General features: G+C 40.8%; 1 protein-coding gene across 2 annotated transcripts in view; it reads left to right on the plus strand.

Annotated features, from left to right (window-relative positions):
- The window catches only part of LOC124553793 (zinc finger protein 236-like), a 237,404-nt gene that overhangs the window by 149,841 nt on the left and 62,604 nt on the right, over window positions 1-24,959 (plus strand). For both annotated transcript variants that reach the window (XM_047127806.1, XM_047127878.1), the window contains exons 19-20: window positions 1,546-1,751; window positions 20,522-20,869. In XM_047127806.1, coding sequence (XP_046983762.1) covers window positions 1,546-1,751; window positions 20,522-20,869 — 554 coding nt within the window. The remainder of the gene's footprint in view (window positions 1-1,545; window positions 1,752-20,521; window positions 20,870-24,959) is intronic.

The following is a 24,959-nucleotide window of genomic DNA, read 5'->3' on the forward strand; positions in this document are numbered from 1 at the left end:
TTGCCTGTGTCTATGTGCCTGTGGTTCTGTCAGTGTGATCATGTGATGTATCTGACCCCAGGAATGTGTCAATAAAGTTTCCCCTTCCTGGGACAATGAATCCACGGTGTTCTTATTTCAATTTCCAGGAGTGTATTTTACTTACTGTAACTCACTTGTTTATATATCAAAGCAGTATGTCCCCCATTCTGTGTTACAAAAGGGTCTATGACTATTAACATTTGAGTGATTCAGTAGTTCTTTTTCAAGCTCATGTCCCAAATTTTTACCTAAAAATTCCACACTAAATTTATATTACGGCGTTTTCAGACTCACTGGTATCCTGCAATTATTCAAAAGAAAATAAAACTCTCTCTAACTTGGGTACAATACAGTCACTCAGTGAAACTTGCTAATAACAGTAACAGTACATTTTATGTTTCAATGTTCTAATGGACTCTAGTAAGACATTTACAAACTGATTCCAAAGGCAAATAGAGTTGCCTACGGCAAAACAAAAAACTATTTAAAACACTATCAAAACATTAATACCAAGTTTTGATTAATGAAGCTTCAAAGCATTATAGATAGAGAGACAAGGATTTTGTAGCGAAGTTTCAGCCACTCTTTTCATTACCTTTTGATGTAAGCATCAGAACATGAAAATCACATGGAAGCTTGGGGATACACTTGGGCTCTGCTAGTTGAATCTTTGGAGGCTCATAGGAAATTTACTTTGTAGAAGCCATGCTCCCAAGCCCCTCCTACATAGAGCTAAGCAGCCTACCTGTTCGAAATATGTCATTCTATATCCCAACAGTCGCAAAAATATTGATTGCCATAATTTCTAATACATTATTGACAAATATATTATAACACATACATTGAGGCGGCCAAAAGTCAGATCCTTCAGCTACAAGCTACGATTGAGTTAGAGTACATTTTACTCTAATGAATATTATGAAGTTATACGGTACAAATGTAACTGTTTTGTGATTAAAATAGCAACTGAGGTAACTTTTATAGTTTGTCAAAAGGCTGTAGAATAAAGAAGTCGATGTTTGTTCATCTTTGCTTGACTGCCATCTTTGGAATCAGTTGTGTACTGGAAAATGGGCTTCAGATACAAAACCTAGATTGTACAAAAACAATGTTCATCACTTAATTTGCCCTTTGTTAAAAAACATATGCTTACAATAATTATGCATGTAGCAGATAAAATCTATGATTGTGTATTGTTTCCATGTTTTCTTGAAATAAAAATATGATAATGTCAGCAGAACTGATGAGTGGTACTATTAATGTAGACCCTATAATTTCTGTGTACAGTAACAAATTAATTTTGAAGGGACTGCTACGGTCGCAGGTTCGAATCCTGCCTCGGGCATGGATGTGTGTGATGTCCTTAGGTTAGTTAGGTTTAAGTAGTTCTAAGTTCTAGGGGACTGATGACCAAAGAAGTTAAGTCCCATAGTGCTCAGAGCCATTTGAACCATTTAATTTTGAAAGTGAAATTTTATGAATCGATTGTGAAAAAATAGCAATATTGTGTGATGATTGTTGCAGAGGAAGTGAATCATAGTAGCAGTCCTGCAAACAATGCAAGTGTGATCACACACACACTTCATGATCAACAGAATTGTGCAAGTGTAATCACACACACATTGCACGACCCTCAAAACAGTGCTAGTGTAATAACGCACACCCTTCATGCTGATGCAACAGGAACAATTACTTTACCAGCCCTCGAAGGACAGAGTACTTTGACACAGGTACTGTGAATTCAATCATTACTTGACTTAATTACTATATTTATTGTTTTTGAATAAACTATTACTTTTGTAACTGTTACTTTTGTACCTTTGTAATTAGTGCTAGCATAAGTAGTACTTAATGCATTGCAGCAACATTTGTTTGTTGCTTAACTCAGGTATGAAATTACTGGTAAACACACATCACAGCATCTTCAGATGTGTAAATGTTTGCGTATGCTACAGAAGATACACCAAATACTGTTCGTTCAGACCAAGTTAACTCTTGGTGTGGTGGCTGATGGAAGCAACAGTAAAAGGCCCCCCTGGTCGGAGTGGGTGGCATCAGAGCAGATGTCACGCCATGAAGCATAGCACGTCATCTCTTGCTGGTGGGCAAACACCAGCAGTCTCTAAGCAGTCAAGGTCTAACTTCAATTCAAAGAAGCATCATCACCCACCCACCACCCCTCCCCACTCAGGCCACATCATGGGAGGAATACCAGGCTAAGGATTGCAGTGAAGCTTCTTCACCCCGGTACATTGTATTACGAGGGTTGATGGGGAATATTTCTTGTAATGAAACCTCAGTTTTTTGTGGAGCATTTAGAGGACAGAATGCAGTCATGGTCAGTCTTGATCAAAAAAGCATCCTCTGCCCAGTCATAAAAAGCATCCTCTGCCCAGTCATGGGCTCATCTCGCCTATGCAAACTGGGGCGATATTTCTGTTTCCATCACACCCCATAAGAGCTTTAATATGGTCCAGGGTATCATATTTCACAGGAACCTTCTTTTGCAGCCTGGCGAAGAGCTGCGCACAAATTTAGAGCCGCAAGGTGTCCATTTTGTCTGGTGCATCCACTAGGGTCCGAGGGATAATCAGATTGCCACCGGTGCCTTCACCTTGGCCTTCGAGGGTGACACGTTTCCCGAGAAGGTCTAAGTTATGGTCTACCGCTGTGACGTAAAGCCATATATCCCTCCCCCGATGCGGTGTTTTAAGTGCTTTCAGTTCGGCCATATGTCTTCCCGCTGTACTTACAGTGTCACCTGTCGGGATTGTGGACGTCCTTCACATCCCAATACTCCCTGTGCCCCGCCTCCCATCTGTGTCAACTAAGGGGAGCACCATTCGCCTTGTGCTCGGCAGACTGCGGGATTCTCCAGAAAGAAACAAAAATAATGGCATACAAGACCCTGGACTGACTGACCTACACTAAGGCTAAGAGAAAATATGGGAGGCTACATCCTGTGCATATGACATCAACCTATGCCGCTGCTACGACAGCGGTTCTACTATTTTCCGTTCCACCACGTACCATTGGCTCTCAGAGCTGTAGGACTCCGCCTGCCCCCTTGATGGTGGGGGGCACTTCCCTCCCTGTTGCTCCTCCATAACCTACTTCAGGGGCAACACCCCCACCCTCAACCATCAGGGACATGAGTCCCCACTTCTCAGCCAGGGAAGCACAAGTCGTCTTCTGCTCCTTCATCAGGAAGGGACCCCATGGGTCATTCTCTTCCCTGGTTCCTACCAAAGGCAAAGCTGACACCTGCCAGTGGCTGAAGCAACAACAGGCAGCTTGTCGTAGGGCTTCACGGTCCTCCTCAGTCCTTGAGACTGAATATGTGAAGCCCTCCCAGCCAGAACAAACCTAAGGAGTAGCGAGAGAAACAAAAAGAGAAAGACCCTCAAGAACCAAGGCACTGTGCTGGCACCCACACCGCCACTACCTACAAGCTCTGTGTCTGAGGATGAGGTGGAGATTCTGGCGCTGCTGAGGACATGATCTCACTGGGCCCTCGTACGCAATGATGGATGTTGATCGCACAGGTACTCATCTGGTGGCAGCAGGTGCCCCTTAGGCATAGACTGCCTCATTGAGTGTTTCATGCCTTCCCGGTCTCACGATCGTGCAATCCTCCAGTGGAATTGCCACGCTTTTTTCCGCTACCTGGCTGAACTACGGCATCTGTTAAGCTTTACACCTGCTTTCTGCATTGCGCTCCAGGAAACCTGGTTCCGTGCAGTGTGGCCCTCTGCGGCTATAAGGGATATTACAGGAACTGTAGCGACTGTAATAGAGTGTCAAGTGGAGTTTCCGTCTATGTCCTGAACTCAGTATGTAGAGAACCTGTGCCCCTTCAAACCCCTCTTGAAGCTGTGGCTGTAAGGATAAGGACGACACAGGAAATAACTGTCTGCAATGTATATCTTCCTCCAGATGGCGCAGTACCCCTGAACGTATCGGCTGCACTTATTGATCAACTCACTAAACCTTTCCTACTTTTGGGCGATTGTAACGAGCATAACCTCTTGTTGGGTAGCACCATGCTTACTGGAAGAGGTAGGGTGGTCAAAATTTTACTTTTGATGTCTCGGTTTGCAGCCCTGGCCTTCTCTCATCTATCCACTGGACACCACATGATGACCTGTGTGGTAGTGACCACTTCCCCATCTTCCTGTCACTCCCCCGGCATCATGCCCACAAATGCCTACCCAGGTGGGCTGTAAACAAGGCAGACTGGGAAGCCTTCACCTCTGCTGTCAACGCTGAATCTCCCTCACATGGTGCCATGTTGTCGTTGAGCATGTCACTAAAACGATCGTATCTGCACCAGAAAACGTGATCCATCATTCTTTAGGGTGCTTCCGGCGAAATTCAGTCCCTTGGTGGTCGCCAGAAGTCACTAAGGCAATTAAAGGGCATTGTCGAGCTCTACAGTGACATAAGCAGCTCTGTGCTCGCTTTCGCCAGCTTATAAAAAGACGGAAACAGGAGTAATGGGAGAGGTAAGTCTCAACCATTCTGTTCCATACATCACCCTCACAAGTCTGGATGAAGATCAGACGTCTTTTTGGGTACCAGACCCCAACAGGTGTCCCTGGTATCAATGGCATGTTATCTACCAATGCAGACGCAATCACCAAGCACTTTTCCTGAGCACTATGCTTGAGGCTCTGCATCAGGGAATACCCCCACAGCTTTTCGCACCCTCAAACGACGGATGGAAAGAAAAAAGTCATCTCGTTCACTACATGCCACAGTGAACCCTTTAATGCCTCATTTACAGAGTGGGAGCTCCTCAGTGTCCTTGCACATTGCCCCTACACAGTTCCTGGGCTGGATGAGACCCATAGTCGGATGATTAAACATCTCTCATCTGACAACAAATGACATCTCGTCTTCAACTGGATCTGGTGTGGTGGCGTCTTTCCATCGCAATGCCGAGTGAACACCATCATTCCGGTGCTCGAACCCGGTCAAAACCCACTTGATGTGGATAGCTACCAGCCCATCAGCCTCACCAACTTTCCTTGTAAGCTGCTGAAACGCATGGTGTGTTGGCTGTTGGATTGGGTCCTGGAGTCACGTGGACTACCGGCTCCATGCCAGGGCGGCTTCTGCCAGGGTAGCTCTACCACTGATAATCTTGTGTCCCTCGAGTCTGCCATCTGAACAGCCTTTTCCAGACACCAAGAATTGGTTGCTGTCTTTTTCTACTTATGTAACGCATGTGACACGACCTGGCGACATCATATCTGTGCCACATTGTATGAGTAGGGTCTCTGGGGCCTGCTTCTGATTTTTATCCAAAATGTCCTGTCGCTCCGTACTAGCTGTGTCCAAATCGGTGCCTCCCATAGTTCCCCCCGTATTCAGGAGAATGGTGTTCTGCAGGGCTTCATATTGAGTGCGTCTCTATTTTTAGTGGCTATTAACGGTTTAGCAACGGCTCTCGGACCGTCGGTCTTACCTTCACTGTATGCGGATGACTTCTGCATTTTGCACTGCTCCTCCAGTATTGGTGTTGCCAAGCAGCGCCTACAGGGAGCCATCCACAAGCCGCAGTCAAGGGCTCTAGTCCACGGCATCCAATTTTCAGCAACGTAGTCGTGTGTCATGCATTTCTGTCGGCAGCACACCGTTCATCCAGAACCAAAACTTTACCTTAATGACGATCCACTCACTGTAGTGGAGGCATATCGATTCTTAGGATTGGTTTTCAACGCCCGATTGACTTGGCTACCTAACTTTCTCCAGCTTAAGTGGAAGTGGTGGCAGCACCTCAATGCCCTCCGCTGCCTAAGCAACACCAACTGGGATGCAGATTGCTCAACAGAGCCCTTGTTCAATTCTGCTTTGACTATGGGAGTCTGGTTTATGGTGTGGCAGTCCTCAGCGTTGCATTTACTCGACCCATTGGACCACTGTGGCGTTCGCCTAGCAACGGGAGCTTTTAGAACGAGTCCGGCGACCAGTGTCCTGGTGGCGGCTGGAGTCCCTCCATTGAAGGTTAGGCATGCACAACTGCTCGCCAGTTACATTGCACACGTCCGTAGTTCTATTGCGCATCCGAATTACCGTCTCCTTTTCCCAACCACAGTGATTCATCTCCCGCATCGGGGGCCAGGTCAGGACTTAAGATTCCAGTTAATGTCTGGTCCCATCTTTCTGAACTGGAGTTCTTCCATTACACCTCTCCTCGAGGTCCATTGACGTACACCGCCATGGTGTACAACTAGGCCGCAGATTCTTCTGGACCTTTCGCATGGCCCTAAGGACTCAGTTAACCCTGCGGCTCTCCGCTATCACTTCCTCTCGATTCTCGACACGTGCCGGGACCATGAAGTGGTTTACACTGATGGCTTGATGGCCGATGGTCACGTAGGCTTTGCGTATGTTCATGGAGAACATATTAAACAGCACTCCTTGCCAGATGGCTGCAGTGTTTCCACTGCAGAGTTGGCAGCCATATCTTGTGCTCTTTAGCATGTCGGCTCGTGCCCAGACCAGTGCTGACCTCCCCATCCTTTGGTAGTGTCCATTCAGGAGTCAGTCTATGTCCTGGAATGGTCCCGTCATTCAGTGGTGTTTGTGTGGATCCCAGGCCACATCGGAATCCCAGGAAATGAACTTGCCGACCGGCTGGCCAAACAAGCTAAGCGGAAATCACTTCTGGAGATGGACATCTCTGCAACTGACCTGTGTTCTGTCTTATGCTGCAGTGTTTTTTGGCTTTGGGAGACAGAATGGCATAACAGTACGTACAACAAACTGCATGTCATTAAGCAGACTACGAATGTGTGGAAGTCTTCCATGCGGTCCTCCCACAGGAAATCACTTGTTTTCTGCCGGCTCCCTATTGGCCATATGTGGTTAACTCATGGTTACCACCTCTGTTGCGAGGACCCACCTTGGTATCTCTGTGGCTCACAAATGACAGTCTTGCACCTCATGCTAGACAGCCCATGTTTAGCCAACAGTCTTCCACCTCATGCTGGACTGCCCATGTTTAGCCGCCCCCAGCACTCTACCTTCGGTGTTGGGCGACAGTGCCTCAACAGCAGCTTTAGTTTTATGTTTTATTCGTGAGGATGGGTTTTATCATTTGATCTAAGTTTTAGCACATGTCCTTTGTCCCCTTTTAGGGTGGAGGTTTTGATGTGTTGCAGAGTGGCTGGCTTCTCCTTTTTATTTTCATGGTCAGCCAGCCATGGTAATCTGCTCTCTTGATTTGATCTCTTCTATATGTTTCGTGCATCTCTCTGTGGTTTTCTTGTCTGAGTTTGTCCATTTTAGTGTTTGTTGCCCTTTTGTCATTCTTGTGTTTTTCTCCTTTCTTCAAGCAGTGTTTGGTATGTCTCGGTTATTTTACTCCCACCTTTGTGGAATTTTGAAGACGAGGGTGCGTGCACAAATGCCGAAGGGAAGGGAAAGCCATTCCAAATTCTGGACCATGGAAGATGTATGAACTGAGTCAGGAGTAACAAGTTTTGTAGCTTAAGTTTTGGGAAATAAATAGAAAATAAAATATGCAGAAAAAGGGCTAAGGGGCCATAGAGTTAAAAAAAAATTGGCCTAGTGCGAGTGGGACTGCGAGTTCTGTACAAACTTAATTATGTGTATATGTAGTTCATCCAGCCTTGTAATCTAGAATCTCAATAATTTTTGCCTCTTATTGATATCAATACTGGCAAGATGTTGGTTCTAGGAATTCCATGACCACGTCAAAATCTCTACAGTAGTTCCTCAGAGCAGCCCGGACGTACGAACAGAAACGAGCAGGGAACGTCAGTTTATATATGTAGAGAGAGAAAATTTAATAAGATTTTATTCCCCCTACTTTCTAAAACATGACTACAACTTAAATTTTAAGTTCACATGCAGCAATGTTTGAGTACTATGCTTTTGATAGATTATGAATGCGATGTATGTTCAAATGGCAGAAAGATATTTTTTATTTGATATAGTTCACTTTAACAAGTTTCAGATATTTTACTTTACTTTACTTGTAATGTGAAGCCTTGTTTCTTGCCAAATTTCAAAATTCTAGGTCAATGGGACGTACCCTATAAGTTTTGATGAGTGAGTTTGAACCAGATCCGCCGATTGCGTTGACTTAGAAGCTTAAATTTTTTACATTGCCAGCAGAGAATAGACCTTAATATGTGATATAAATGTGAACTGGATAGACTAGCATATTCCAAAGAAAATTTGTCTTAATAGACGGACAGACAGACGGTTAAAAAATAACAAATTTTTCAGATTTTTTTCCTGTACTTACTCTGAAACCATGCTTCTTGCCAAATTTAATGATAGTATGTTAACTAGAAGCACCCTATAGGTTTTGATGAGTGAGTGACATAAATGGCTGAATCTTCTGATTGCACTGACTTAGAAGCTTAATTTTTTTTTTTTTTTTTCTTTTTACATTGCCAAGGGCCATAGGAATTGATATGTGACATAAATTTGAACTTACACCAACCTGTTCCATATGAAAAGGATCATAACAGTCTGACAACAAAGTGATCCTGTAAGGGTTTTGTTTTTACAGATTGAGGCAAGAAACCCAAAACAATAAAAAATAAATGAAGAAGAAAATTGGGGATCAAGGACTGCATAAATTGATGCAAGCCTTTTCGTCTCTGTATAACTACTTCAATCTAGATCACTTAAATTTGCTAACTGCAGTCAATCTGTGGTCTCCCTCCACAATTTTCATCCTCCACACCTCTCTTTGTAATCAAATTAACTATTCGTTGATGCCTCAGTGTCTGTGTCCTATCAATCAAACACTTCTTTCAGCTGAGTTGGACCATAAATTTCTGTTTTTCCCACTAGATTCACTACCTCTTAATAAATTATTCAATCAAACCATCGTATCATACAGCACTCTTCCATAGCACCACATCTCAAAAAGCTTCTATACATTCTTATGTATACTGTTTATCATCCATGTTCACTTCTGTAAGTTGCTAGACTCAAGAAAATACTTTCAGAAAAGACTTTGAAAAACTTAAATTTATATTCAATGTCAAAATATTTCCCTTTTACAGAAATTCTTTTGTTTTTATTGCAAGTATGCATTTTATATCCACCTTACTTCTGCAGTTGTCAGTTATTTTAATCCCCAGATAATAAACCCATGTAGTACTTTTAGTGTCTTATTTACTGGTTGGTCTAATTCCCTGTTTTAATTTGACTATATTCTATTACTCTTTTTTCCATCTTGTAACCTCGTTTCAAGGCACTGTCCTTTCTGTTCAGTTGATCTTCCGAGTACTTTCCTGTGACTGATAGAATTGCAATGTCATTTGCAAACCTGTGAAGTTTTTATTTCTTCTCCTTAAAACTTAATTTCCTTTCTGAATGTCTTCTTTGTTACTTTTACAGCTTGCTTAGTATACAGATTGAATGTGCAGTTAAAAAGTTTTAAGGTTTCCTCCATGTGTATTAGTTGAGAGGAGCATATCATAGAACTACTGAAGTATCCAAACAAATCTTTATTTATTCATAAGAATAATCTGTTTAAAGATTTAAAATCACTTGCAATGGTTCAGAAAATTGTCATTTTCAGGATCACACATTTTTGATAACTTGCTTGTGCAGCCATAAAAAGTTTAGAGACAAAGTGCAGTTCAATAGGATCCTAAAGGAAGTATTGCTAACCAACTCTTTATATTCTAGATCCAAATTTCTTTTAGTACCAGTTGGTGTATATGTTACTGGCATTGTGTGAAATCTGGCATTTTTTTATACATTGCCTAGGCCTGTATACTTTGCCAGATTGTCTGCTGGCAGAGTATGTAATATGCCTAATCCCACCATTTTTGCCTCACTACCACAGTTTACCATGGCATTCAGGTCATTATTTAATGGTTGCGAAGACAGCTTATTGTACAATGTTCAACTATCACACAATGCATATCACCACAATAGTTCACCCACCTATATCATCCAGCTGAAGTTTGACAGATGCTCTCCCATCATCTTTTCCGGTTCGTGTATCAGCACTTCGGAAGGCAGTGTAGTGCCAAGACAAGAATCGTGCAATGCTGACATGCAGTGATGGTTCTGTGATGAATTATCTCAACTAAGAGCAGATGCTGTCAAAAAAAGTGTGTTTTCCTAACCAAAACCAGTAACCAAAAGTTAGTCAGTGATATGAAAAAGGTTGAGACGACCATGAAGAAGGAACCACAGGACTACTGGCTACTAAAACACTATGACTTAATGATGATCGAGAATAGGACCATGTTGATCTATCCTGTTAAAGAAGGTAAGAGTGCTATTCAATTTTACGTCGTGGACTCAGAGTTATTTGACGTGCTCCAAGACCCATTTGGCTATTGGTCATGCAAGGCATGACAGGATGTTGAAAGAACTTTCACCCAAGTATAAGAACATTACACATCATGACACCAAGCTGGACATTCACCTTTTTAAGCCCTACCAGGAGAAACAAAAGATGTTAAAAAAAGGTGTTGTGGTTCTTTCGAAATTCAATTCCTGTTCTCAGGTTGATCTCATTGATTTCCGTTCCATCCTGATAGAGTGTACAAGTTTATAATGGTCTGCCAAGATCATATCAACAACTTCGTAGTTATCAGGACTCTGAAGAAATGCATGAGAACAGAAGAAGTAGCCTTCAACCTCAGTGACATATTCACATCACTTGATGCTCCAACAATTCTATTGTCCAATAATGGCAGGGAATTCGCAAACAATGTAGTAAGCAGCCTAAAGGAGTTTTGGCCCACCTTGAAGATCACCTACGGTAAGCCACACCACTCACAAAAACAGCAGTGTCGAAAGAGCAAATCAGGACATTGAAGATCTGCTGTGTGCTTGGATACAAGACAAAAAAAGTAACTGCTGGAGTGATGGTCTGTGGTTTGTCCTCCTTATGAAAAACAGAGCCTTTCATTTTGGAATTAACAGGTCATCAGCTCTGTTCAGCTGCAAAGCTAGAGTAGGTCTCTCTTTTTCCGTGACATTGAGACTTATGAAGAACTGGAAAAAATAACAGGGAGCGTAAAACAGTAAAACAGTAGAAAGAAAAACGAGATTAATAAATGCAGGTGGCACATCTCCCTGCAGAAAACAAATGAGTGTGCATTTATTGATGGACGAAACCAAAACAGTGATGAACCCCCAGTTATTAGAGAGCTTTCCATTTCTATGGTTAACGAAAATCATTCTTTTTCTGATATGTTGCATCTCCTGAAAAGAAACCAGTGGTACTCATACATGTCACAAATGTGTGGCCAAAAGGTTCATGCTATCTGTGGACCTTATTGTAAAGACAATGACTGCGATGAAGTAGAAGGTCATGGGGTTAGCATTTTGTGCAGTGTTTGCTTCAATGTGGAGAAAGCTATCAAAGGTAAAATTGAATCGAAATTGAACCTTGAGATTCAAGCCAAAAAAATGAAAAGGGATTCTCACAGAAAAAATTCCTCCTGTGCCTTTGGGTGCCATAGTGCCGTTTCATGTTCCTGACATCAACAAAGGATAGGGTGACTCGCACAATCTATTGGCAGTTGTTATGAACGTGACAGAAGATGGTTTTTACTGACTTTGAACTGCAGAAGAAATCTTGAAGCTGCTCTGCACAAGATCAGAATTCACCCTGTGTCCAAAGAACTTAATGAAGACATTCCTGACCCCGAAATACTTCTCTGATCTGCAGCTACTTCTCAGTCCACAGCAATCGGCAAAGGACTCATCAGGGGTATGTGCAAAATGTATGTACAAGAGCTTGCCTCTTTTTGTTTTGTGATAAAGAAAAGTGAGTAGTTAATGAAACAGGTACTTCAATCTCAGTTCTGCTTTCATTGTTTTCTGGAAAAAATATATTGTGCTTTATTTTGTAGTTTTGTTCTCTGTTTCAAATGTTTATTAATTGAAAGATACTTCTCATCCTGTGTGAATTTAACACTTTATGTAAATGATACTAGTCACTTTGTATAATACATAGGAAAAGTATGTAACATTTTCCCAAAAAACTTATGTTTCATAGTTTGTGTAAAACCATCAGGCATTCTATACATTACTTAGGGAGTCTGTAGAATACCAGACTCTCGCACAATGCTTGTAAAGTATAATAGCAAATAACTTGGTGTGTAAAATCTCTTCAGTGCAGTAATGTGGTCAACACAAATAAGTATTACAAACATCTTTCTTCTTTATTATACATGGCTATAATAGCCTAAGAATTATCTCTTGTACCTCATTGTGTATACAGTACATGTAAAGTAAAGTAAAGGAAAGGCAAGGCAGCCATTCGCCTTTAGCTGACTGATGTGTGGTTCATAGACAGACATAAAAGAAACATGGTATTAACTAGCTTTCGAGCCCTGGGTCTTCTTCCAGCAAAAAGTACACGCATAAACATACAGATCCCCAAACACACACTACAGCCACAGATGTCTACATTTGGGTTTTGGTGTGGTTGTGTGGAGTGCTAATTCTCACGAATTGTCAAAATATTTGTAAAAAATTGTCTCTAAGCAATTCCAGTTGACAGGATAAATGGTTGTTAGAGCACAAAATCCATGTGTATTGGACTTCATCCATGAAGTGAAATGAAGTATTGTATGTAGTAAATATTTTTAAAAATCTGTCGGTATCTGAAAATAAAGGCAAATTTCCTGTTTAGTATTGTGATAAATAGTGTAGTTAAGATCTGTATTTCACATCGTTTTTAAAATTGCAATCACAACTTTAGTAGTGGAACAGGCTGCAGTTCACAGATTGCATAAAAAATATTGATATCACGATTTTTTGAAAATGTTGCATCTCCCACTTTAGATTCAGGAAGCCAGAATCACCATTGATAAATCACCATTGCCACATCACCATTGCCGCAATATAAGTCATACTTGCATTCAATTCCCATGAAATGGATTTTGATTTTTACTTTAGGGGATTAGACAGCAAGCTAAGCTACTCTCATATTTGACCTCATATTAAGTTGGGTTGGGTTGTTTGGGGGAGGAGACCAAACAGCGAGGTCATCGGTCTCATCGGATTAGGGAAGGACGGAGAAGGAAGTCAGCCATGCCCTTTCAAAGGAACCATCCCGGCATTTGCCTGGAGCGATTTACGGAAATCACGGAAAACCTAAATCAGGATGGCCGGACGCGGGATTGAACCGTCTCATATTAAGTGCAGTGTGGTGTGCTTTGAAACTGTTTGCCTATATCACTGCAACAGCAAATTCAAGGAAATAACTCACTAAAAGCTGTTACTGAAATCTTTTAGACAGTTTCAGGCCACAATCTGGATAATGTAAAAATAGATATTCAGGGTGATTACAATTAAAGTTAAACTTTCAAAGTGCTGTAGAAATAACACCACTGGTCAGAATGACATCAAATTCAACGGAATATTATCAAAGAAGGGGGAAAACATATGGCAGAAGAAAAAAAATAGTGTGAAAATTGATCAATAGATGGCGCTGTGTGTGTGTGTCGGAATACATAAATGAAAACACCTGTCATGCACACGACCCATTGAAGTTGGTATAAACATGCTGGGTACACAGCTTTTCCTCCTTTTGCATCTGCAACATTTGCCATGACTTCCACAATGCAGAATCACACTCTGCTTGCAAAGCTGTATTACAAGAATGATGACTGTGGACATGTCGCTTTGCAGAAGTTTCAGACACTGAAGGGTTTGAAAAAAGGTGTTGGTCCGATGACTGCCGTGGGTCTGGAGAAAGTGATTCGGAAATTTGAAAAGATGTTCTTTTGGTATGCAACCTGGTAGAGGGAGGAAAGGAATTGATTTGACATCGGTAGAATGTGGCCACAGCAATGCAGGAGGAGATGATTGGTTGTGTGCAAATGTGTAGTGCGTGGAGCATTGCCCGAACATTGGACGTACCCATAGGCATGGTGCATAAAATTTTACAAAAAACCTTTCTTTGTTATACAGGGTGATTCAAAAAGAATACCACAACTTTTAAAATGTGTATTTAATGAAAGAAACATAATATAACCTTCTGTTATACATCATTACCAAGAGTATTTAAAAAGGTTTTTTTTTTTTTTTTTTTTTTTTTTTTTTTTTTTTTTTTTTTTTTTCCCCACTCAAAAACAAGTTCAGAGATGTTCAATATGGCCCCCTCCAGACACATGAGCAATATCAACCCGATACTCCAACTCGTTCCACACTCTCTGTAGCATATCAGGCGTAACAGTTTGGATAGCTGCTGTTATTTCTCGTTTCAAATCATTAATGGTGGCTGGGAGAGGTGGCCGAAACACCATATCCTTAACATACCCCCATAAGAAAAAATCGCAGGGGGTAAGATCAGGGCTTCTTGGAGGCCAGTGATGAAGTGCTCTGTCACGGGCTGCCTGGCGGCCGATCCATCGCCTCGGGTAGTTAACGTTTCATAACTAACCTTTTTCGTAGGACTCTCCATACAGTTGATTGTGGAATTTGCAGCTCTCTGCTAGCTCTGCGAGTCGATTTTCCTTGGCTGCAAACAAATGCTTGCTGGATGCGTGCTACATTTTCATCACTCGTTCTCGGCCGTCCAGAACTTTTCCCTTTGCACAAACACCCATTCTCTGTAAACTGTTTATACCAACATTTAATACACCACCTATCAGGAGGTTTAACACCATACTTCGTTCGAAATGCATGCTGAACAACTGTCGTCGATTCACTTCTGCCGTACTCAATAACACAAAAAGCTTTCTGTTGAGCGGTCGCCATCTTAGCATCAACTGACGCTGACGCCTAGTCAACAGCGCCTCAAGCGAACAAATGTACAACTAAATGAAACTTTATAGCTTCCTTAATTCGCCGACAGATAGTGCTTAGCTCTGCCTTTTGTCGTTGCAGAGTTTTAAATTCCTAAAGTTGTGGTATTCTTTTTGAATCACCCTGTACATTCAAAATTACCCATGTGCGCAAGTTGCTTCCTGTTGACCTGCCAGCAAGAGAGACCTTTGCTTTAGAATTTCTTGCTCACATGGAAGTGGACAATGATTGGCCATGGAAGATTTTGTGGACAGACGAAGCACAATTCCATCTGACAGGATATGTCAATACACAGAATTATAGAATATGGGCAACGGAAAATCCACACGCAAATCAACCAGTACCACTTCATCCTGAAAAGGTCACTGTGTGGTGAGGGTCTGTGGTACCATTTATCATAGGGCCATCTTTTTTTCGAAGAGACAGGTGCTTCCGGTCCTGTTGCCTGTACCGTCACTGGTAAGCGCTATAAGTGTCTTTTACACAACCACATCATTCGAGCTCTCCAACAGCATGGATGTGTGGATGGAATCATTTTTATGCTGGATGGCGCACCTCCACACATTGCAAATCCAGCTAAGCAGCTGCTGAAGCACCAATCCAGAAATGCTAGAATTATCAGCCACCATTTCTCTACAGCCTGGCCGTCCTAATCACCTGATCTTAATCCGTGTGACTTCTGACTGTGTGGCTATCCGAAAGATGTTGTGTTCAGTGTTCTGATTGCACACTTAGCTGCATTGAAGGCACGCAGTGCGCAACACATTCTGAACGTGACCCTGGAAATACTTCGATCAGTTGTGGAACATCCTGTTTCTTGATTTCAACTTGTTGCAGAGAATGGTGGACAGCATATTGAACATGTTTTGCGCCAGTCACACGGAAATTAATAATCCGATTTGATTTTGATTGATGCTTTTTATGCGGTTTTTGGCCTCAGGACAGTTAAACACCAATTTGTCCCATCTGATGTGATATGACCTTGCCTTGGTGGATTGGCTTAGTAACTAACAGTATCACACCTGTAAACCAATGCACGCTGAGTAGTACAGCTTGTTTTACGTCAAACTTACACCTTGGGCATTGTATGATTCATTTGTAATCAACCACTATTAAATTATGATGCTTACAGCACCTTCTATTGTTACATTGTGTAATTATTTATTTTTCCTCTCCCATATGTTTTCCCCCTTCTTCGATAATATACCGCTGCAATTTGACATCATTCTGACCAGTGGTGTTATTTCTACAGTGGTTTGAAAGTTTAACTTTAATTATAATTGCCCTGTATTTCCTTATAATATACTGTATAGTCATTTAGAACAAACTATAATATGTATTAATTCAGTATCTAACAACTATTTAAAGCATATCTGTCATTTCACCCTGTCGCTGTCTTTACAAGTCAAAGAAATTATTAATTACATTGTTACATGTTTAAAGCCGTAATTATTTCATATGTAATAACAAGAGGCTGCCCCATATTTAAACATTGCTGGTCCAGTTCCAAGTTTGTTATTCACTCATAGATGTCACTCACATCAGTTGGCCATGTTCTTTCTTTTAAGTTCTCATCACTCACTCCTGGTGGCAGTACACTCATCTTCAATAGAGCATTTCTCTCCAGTGTGTTACCAACATTGTTTGTGGCATGAAAAACAAAAGATAAATAAATAAATTGCCTCCTCCTATCTCTTTTCCTACAGAGTTAAAAAATTTTATTTAAATTACACTTCATCTGTGTACCGAGAAAAATTATCTACATTTCTGAGGAGACAAATACATACAACTTGCAAATGTTCTTCGCTTACCTTACCAATGAAAGTGTACACAAAATGGTGGTCTGAAACATTGCAACACTCGACTAATTTTTCGTCCTTAATAACAACACCAAGCACTCGACTTCATATTTTCTTCTTACAATTTTGCTGTGCTGTTATGAGACGTAGTAGTAAACATCATGTGTATCTTATGTGACATTAGCAAGTCTCATCTTCCACTGTGATGTCACTTGAGAGCTGCACCCTAAATACTGACCTTATTCTCAGCCACTTCTGCAAGAAGACATCTGAGGATATCCCTGCCTATGCTGACAACTACTTTCAGCTACTTTTCTAAGGGCTTTGGCCTTTGGTATGGTGTCCTACATTGTTGAACACTGCAGTCACCTGCTGCAGCTTGGACCACCATGGTAGGCTGCATTTCTTCTGGCAATGATATAACTACACTTATGGTACATTGACAGATTTCAAATTTGGTAGCCGATATGCTGGACTGAGGAAGGGGTGGGGAATGGCATACACACTTATAAATAATAAAACTAGCATGTATAATTGGTCAATTATTGGCACTGAACTTCTCATATACTTACCTCCAGACAATGTGGAAACTGCGTAGAGGTCTGTCCACACCTAATGTGACAAAAATGACAATCAGGACATCTCCATTATCATCACAGTGATATTACCTTGCACTAAATAGGTTCAATTTATTTAGCAAGTAGACCACCCAATATCTGTGTCGTAGTCCACTTATTTCCCCATCAGCCCTGCATCATGTCGTCTAGCATAGCATTGCATCTAGGACATCAGTTCTTTATATGAGTAATCAACAATCATTTTAAAGTTAAACATGTCAGCCATAAGAGAAAAATAAAAACTGAATTTCAACATCAAATAATCATCATTTATCAGTGTTAGCAAACTGCTGCCTAGAATGTAAGACATCCTTACATGGGAGTGGGAAAAAAGTTACAGCATTTCAATAAATGTCATTGATCTCATGTTCCTCATTGTATTATTGCTCGTGTGCAATTTGACTCTGTACCATGCACTCACTAATAATCAAAATTATAATGATACAGAGTATCAAATTAAATTTTGGCAGGATTGAAGATTTATTGATAGGAATGCCACAGCACATTATGTTGGATGGAAAGTCATGGGCAGAGGTAGATGTACCTTCAGGTGCCTGGGAAGTGTGTTGCAACCCTTTCTGTTTTTGTTGTATGTTAATGGTCTAGTAGACAATACTAATAACTACCTCAGACTTTTTGCAGATGTTGCAGTTTTCTGTAGTAATGTGCTGTCTGAGAAAAGCTGCAAATGCACTTAGTCAGTTCTTGGTAAGGTTTCAGATTGCAGCAAAGCTTGTCAACTTAATTTAAATGCTCAGAAGTGTAAAATCAAATTCCGCGCAAAATGTAAAAAGAAGTATCCTATGACTACAATGGTCACAATTGGATCAGTCAAGTGTGTAACAATATGTGGAGATATCACTTAGGTTCATTCATTGGTAACACATGAAGCATACTCCAGTTCACTGATAAGGTCCTGGGAATGCAGTTTACATGTTGCTTACAAAACATTCACATGATCCATCCTGGCATATTGCTAGAATGTGTGGGACCTGAGCCAGATAGCACCAAGAGGAAATGTTGAACACATACAAAGAACAGCACTACAAATTCTCACAGGTTTGTTTGACTTGAGGAAGAGCAGCATAGAAATGCTGAAAAATTCTGAATTATTACCCACTTGAAAATAGATGTCAATTAACAAATTAAAAGTCTCCCTTAGCAACAATGCCTTATATCTCTTCATTGAACTTTTGGTAATCAATCACACTCAGAAAACATTGTTTATAATCAATTTGCAGAAATTCTTTGTATCTGTGCTTCAATCAATCCTGAATTTTGTGAAGATCGACCAAAATTGACTGTTCTAAAAACCATCAGAGGAGATTGGCATATGACATACCATGCAGTAGAAGCGCCTGTAGGTGTATCAAAGACTGCAATGTGTGTGTTTTTACATGAACATTTAGCTGTCAAACACTCTCCACTGAATTTCATACAGTTTCAATTTGTGAAAGGAAATGCTCAAACTAGTGGATCAAGAAAATGTGAAATTGTTATACAACCTTGTATCAGCTGACAGGGCTTGGATGCATTTGTACAAGCTGCAAAGTAGAATGCACTGGAGACATCACATCCACTGCTTTAGAGAATGAAACTATATGGTTCCAGAGACCTTTTCAAGTCTCAAACATTTATGACATAAATATGCAGACTGAAGTGACAAATGAAAATGTATATCAAGGCCGGGTTTTGAACCTGGGTGTCAAGCTCACTAGGCAGACGCACTAACCACTACGCCAACCTGGCAAAGTGGCTTTGCAGTAATGCACAGACTACCTTAGCATGCCTCCCTCTTCATTCCAAATTCCCATTCATACCTCAGCCCACGTAGTATTCCCCTCAAACTTGAAAAGTACTGCAGAGGCTCTCAACTGTATTGAAACAGCACCTAAATGTAGAACGAAACAGGGGTCCTGCCTGAAACCCAGGCATAAGTGCTTTAATCAAATGGAACTACATACTTCCAGAAACTTTTTCATGTCTCAAAATTTTTGAAATGCATAGTGCATATATTCATCATAAATGTTTGGGACTTGAAAGAGTCTTCAGAACCATATAGTTTTATTTGGTTAAAACATCTATGCCAGGGCTTCAGGCAGGATTCCATTTCATTCTTCATTGAGGTGCTATTCCAATACAGCTGGAGAGCCTTTGCAGTGCTGTTCAGGTTTAGGGGGAATACCAAGTGGGCTGAGGTATGAAAGAGAACTTGGACTTACGTGGGAAGCACATTAAGATAGTCCATGCTGTTTATGCAAAGCCACTGTGCCATGGTGGCATAGTGGTTAGTGCATCTGCCTTGTGAGCAGGAGACCAGATTCAAATCTCAGCTTTGGTACAAATTTACATTTGTCACTTCAGTCTGCATATATACTTCTCTGAAGTTTCAAACAACGGTTTATACCAAATGGTATACAGCAATTGTTGACAACAGATCATCGATAAAAACATTGTCTCACCTACCTTACTGCCTAACACTTAGTTCTGGGGTATTTGATATCTATCCATCCCCTAGAGGATAAAGTTATAACACCATATTTTTCATTCATTATATAAATGTAAAATGTGAGGGATAGTCAAAAGGTTGTTTCAGTTCGAAGGCCGTACAGTCCAAACTCAGTATGCCGAAAGCGTTATGGCAATCATCCCACAGACACACCAGGCTGAAAATATCTGTTTGGTACAACACAGATTCCTGCTTACTGCACATGCTCATCCAGCAGGAATTCTTGACCCTTTGAGGTCTTTTTTAAGGGACTGATGGTTTGATAATCACATGGGAAGAGGTCAGGACTGTAGGGTGGGTTATCGAGTGTTTCCCACTGAAATTGGCATAACTTATGGATTACAACATTTGCAACATGGCAATGTGCATTATCATGACACAGCAGCACCTAACACGGAACTTGGCACACCATTCTGCAACAGTGGTTTTTGACAGACATGTTGCCCCCCACACATTCTTCATTCTCCTATAGATGTCTATTCAGCCTAGAAAAGAAAAACAGTATGTTGGTCCTGTTTGAACACATTTGGCAATAACATCGCCATAGTTCACATTTCCGCTTTTACTGCACACACGTCAGACTAATGACTGCCACACTTATGCCTTGCTTACACGTCGGTGCTTATATACGGAATTGCACTATATTGCCTAAATGCTGCAACAATGCTGCAAAACGGAATCTTTTTGATCTCGTATTTATCTGGGAACTTTTATAGCAACTCAAGCTTTAATTTTAAAATATTAAATCACCATAGATAATTTGATCGCATTACTGGAAAGCTATTTCTTATTTTCAGGAAAATATTCAGGAACTGGAAAGGACCCTCAATGAGCAAATATTTGGAAATGATTCAGATGCTACGCAATTAGCAAATGGAAATTGCCAAGATGCAGGAATTACAATTTCTGAAATAGAGGTGAAGGAAGTGGAGAATCTTATTGCCAATGATTCTGAAACACATGCTAATATTGAACCAGTGGTACATACTGAATCTGCAACACAGGATGAACAGCCTGATACCACTACAGCAGAGCAAGAAGTAGTTGTGCAGAGTACTTCTGAAAATCATGAAGGAAATACACTTGAAGAAGTATTTGAATCACAAGGCTTTGATACATCTGTTTTCTTATCTGTAAATTTACAGGTCAGTATTCTTGTAGTACCTATTGACCTATTGTTAATTTTTTTTCCTTGTTCAGTAATTTCTCTATTAGTAACTTCTTCAACTTATCATTTTAGTCACTGTAGTTTAATTCTAAATTAATAACTATTGCAGGCTGCTAAAGACAATTTACTCAAAAAAGGCATCAGACATATGACATCCACTGTTGAATGGGTGGCTCCTCCTGACTTCATGCATTATTATCTTCAGCCTTTTACGTTCATGTTGTTGTTGTTGTTGTTGTTGTGTGTTTTATTATGACATCCCACCTTCATTGGGTTATCATGCTGATCTCATAAATTTTGGGCTCCAGTAAAGAACCTTCTTGATCCATGTGCAATCTGTTCACCTGGTTGTATATCCTAGTCATCTCTCTTTCATTTTCATTACAGTTAAAATTGGTTTCCACTCCGGCCTGGTCTCTAATCCAATTTTCAGTTTTCTTGTCTCTCCAAGCAATTCCCACGATACTTATCTCAGCCGTTTACTGAGCAACCCTCACTTTAGAATGGTTTTCACATTAAAAAAACATCCACATTCACTGTGGTAAGTCAGAACTTAAACCACATTAAAAGTAAGCCTTCAACTTCAGCTACATCAAAAATGTAATATTCTAATACATGTTCAGTTTACCAGACGCACTTGAGGCCATTTTTATTTCTCTGTTTCTTTTTCTGTCCATTCAGTTGTCATCAACTGCTGTGGGTACAAAAACTCATAAACTATTTCTTTGGCTTTACTAATAATTAGTATATTTTGCTTTTTGGGATGCTTTTTATGCATTATTTTAGTCATATTGTACATGATTTCCAATCTTGCATTTTAAGCTCATCTATACCACTTGTATAAAGGATAATGTCATCTTTAAAATGAAGATTGATTTGTTTCATTTATGTGTATGTCAATAACTATTCCTCCATATAGGACTTTGAAAATGCATCCAGTGCTGCTGCCGATAATTTTGATGAAGAATCCTAGACAAGGCAGTAATTCGTATTCATGTGTGTGTCCACAGAGTTCAAGTAGTCCATTGAACTATATCCACTTCTGAAGCTGCCTGATTAAAATGTGTCTTTATATGAGGTTTATGATAATTTAATGTATATATTGTACCTTATGGAGAGAAGGCCGATGTATCTATACTATTTTGTTAATTATCTGACTACTCTTTGTGTGGAGTAGAGTAAATCCAACATTTTACCAAATTTGGGGAATTGGCATCCAGGCATAAACATTGTGTGTATATAAACACAGGCTTCTGTGGCCATTGTCACAATCAATAATATTTTTCTGGGTTTGTGACCACATTGTCATTATGCAAAACTACTGGTGTTTCAGTCAGTGTTGTAAGTGATCTTTTTCAGGGTGTTCTTGATTACTGCTGAGTGAGAAAAGTTTGTTCCCTATATACCTGCAGATGTGGCTGTTATCCAATTCTGGTAGGCTGTTAAGGATGAAGAGGCAGGATGTTAGAAGTTCTTTATTGGTGTTTGTACTATTTCTTTTCATTGCTGGAAACCCAACTTAGTGACTGGTGTTTGCATTACTGCTTGTGATTGGGGAAAATCGGCAAATGGAAAACTAGGAGGTAGTTCTGACGAGGTGTTGCTTTCCTGCTTTGTAGCAGTCACTGTGATCTCCCAGATGCCTGTGTGTATTGTTTCATGTGAGTTGTCATCGTATAATGCTGTTATTGCTGACAGGCGAGACATCGGAAGTCCATACCAGTCTTCTCTGTTCATGTTGTTGTGTCACTTGGTTATTTCTGTTGCCCCCCTAATCTTCCTCCTGAAAGTAAGAGATTGTTTCACCAGTATTCGAGCTTCACCAAAGTCAATCTGTTTGCTACACTCATCCTGGTGTTGTGCCACTGCTGACTTGGTGTGTCTTCTTAGTTGGATATACCTTTCGTGATCAGATATTCGTGTGCTCATGGATTTCCCCATCTCGCCTACATACACTTATCCACATTCGCACCTGATTTCACAAACTACAGCGGCATGTAGTTTGTCATCTGCATCTTTTATTGTTCAAAGAATATATTTTATTCTGTTGCTGCTTCGTAAAATTGGCTTGTGCCTTCTCTGCAGAGAATTTAGCCCACCCATTCAGTAACACTTTGAACATATAGTAATAGAGTGATTTTCTGTTCTTATTTCTGCTCTCCTCTATTGCCTCCATTCTTTGTCAGCATAGTTTTATCTATTAATTTCATCCCATAACCATTGGCATCAAAAATGGACTTGAGGTTTTGTTGTTCACTCTTTAGATGTTCCTTATTGCTGATCCTGTGAGCCCACTTGGTTAAAGTGTGCAGGGCATATTTCTTTTGTGTAGGGTGGTGATGAGAGGAGACATGTAGGTACCTGTCAGTACTGGTTGGCTTCCTGTATTCTCTATGGCCCAGTTTACCTTCAGGCTTTCTGTGAACTTCCAAGTTGAGGAAGAGCAGCAACCCATTCTTTTCTATCTCCATAGTTAATTGGATTCTGCTGTGCTGTTTGTTGAGGTGTTGGTGGAAATTTCACTGCTCTTCCTCTCCATGTGGCCAGATAACAAAGGTAAGATGAACATATCGGTACCAACATTCTTGGCATACTGGTGCAGGCTGGAGCACTGTTTCTTCAAATGCTTCCACGAAAATGCCCCTGTGCAATAGGCAAGAGGGGGGAGCCCATAGCTACACTGTCTGTCTGCTCATATAATTCCCATTTCCATCTGAAATAGGTAGTTGCTAAACAGTTTCACACTAGCTTGTAGATATTGGGTGCCATGCGTTCCTCTAAGATGTTCGTTGTCTTGTACTGGTACATTCATGAACAAAGACTTCACGTCGAAGCTAATCATCAGATCTGTGGCCAAGATATGCTTTTAAACATTCTACAAAATAGATGGAGTCCTTAATGTACAAATTTGTGTGGCTCACCAAATGGTGCGAATGTGGATTAGTGTATGTAGGCAAGATGGGGCAACCCATCAGTACACGGATACCTGAACGTAGAAGATATATCTGACTAAGGCAACATACCAAGTAAGCGGTGGCAAAGACAAGTGCAGCAAACAGATTGATTTTGGTGAAGCTTGCATACTGGTGAAACAGCCTCTTACTTTCAGGAGGGAGGTTAGAAAAGCAATAGAAATAGCCAAGTGACACCCACCCCCCCCCCCCCCCCCCCCCAGCATGAACAGAGAATGGGTACCGACTTCTGATGTCTTGGCTGCCAGCAAAACAGCGTTTCAGGACGACAGCTCATGTGAAGCAATACACACAGGCTCATGCGAGATCGCAGTGGCCGCAGGTACGTAGAGTACTGGCGTGCCTCAGCTGGCACTAGAAAGCAGGAAAACAAAGCCACGTCACAACTGCCACCTGGTTTTCCACCAATCACAAACAGTAATTCAAACACCAATCACAATGTCGAGTTGCCACCAATAAAAAGAAATAATAAAAGACCAATAAAGAACTTCTAACATCCCTCCCCTTCATCTTTAATAGCCTGTCAGAATAAGATAACAACCATGTCTTCAGGTATATAAGAAACAAAGTTTTCTCATTCAGCAATAAACAGAAACGCCCTGAAGAAGATCACTTGCAACAGTGACCGAAATGTCGGTGGTTGTGACAATGCGGTCACAAAGTCAGAAAAATTTTATTGACTCATTATGTATACAATTTTGTAAATTCCCAGTTTTACTTTTCTTTCAGGTTTAATGATGTTTATTGAACCACAGAACCACACAATCTCCGTATACCTTTCTTTTCTTCATACCTTAAATGTCTTTATACACTTCTTCTGGAATTGCTTCCACAGTGACATTATGTTCATTGTTAAATGAATGTGCTTCTGTTTTATCCCTTTGATCATTCAAATAAATGCTTGTCCGGTTTACAAAATTCCGATGCTCTTGGAGTACCCTCTCGTGTTCTGTTTCATTTACGATGTAATGTAAGACCTCTTACTGCTATATAGGTAGGAACATGTGGCTTCATACATTGTCATAGCTGCACACACACACACACACACACACACACACACACACACACACACACACAGTAACGCCATTTTCTGGC

The sequence above is a fragment of the Schistocerca americana genome, chromosome 1 (genome assembly GCF_021461395.2).
Source record: "Schistocerca americana isolate TAMUIC-IGC-003095 chromosome 1, iqSchAmer2.1, whole genome shotgun sequence".
NCBI lineage: Eukaryota > Metazoa > Arthropoda > Insecta > Orthoptera > Acrididae > Schistocerca > Schistocerca americana.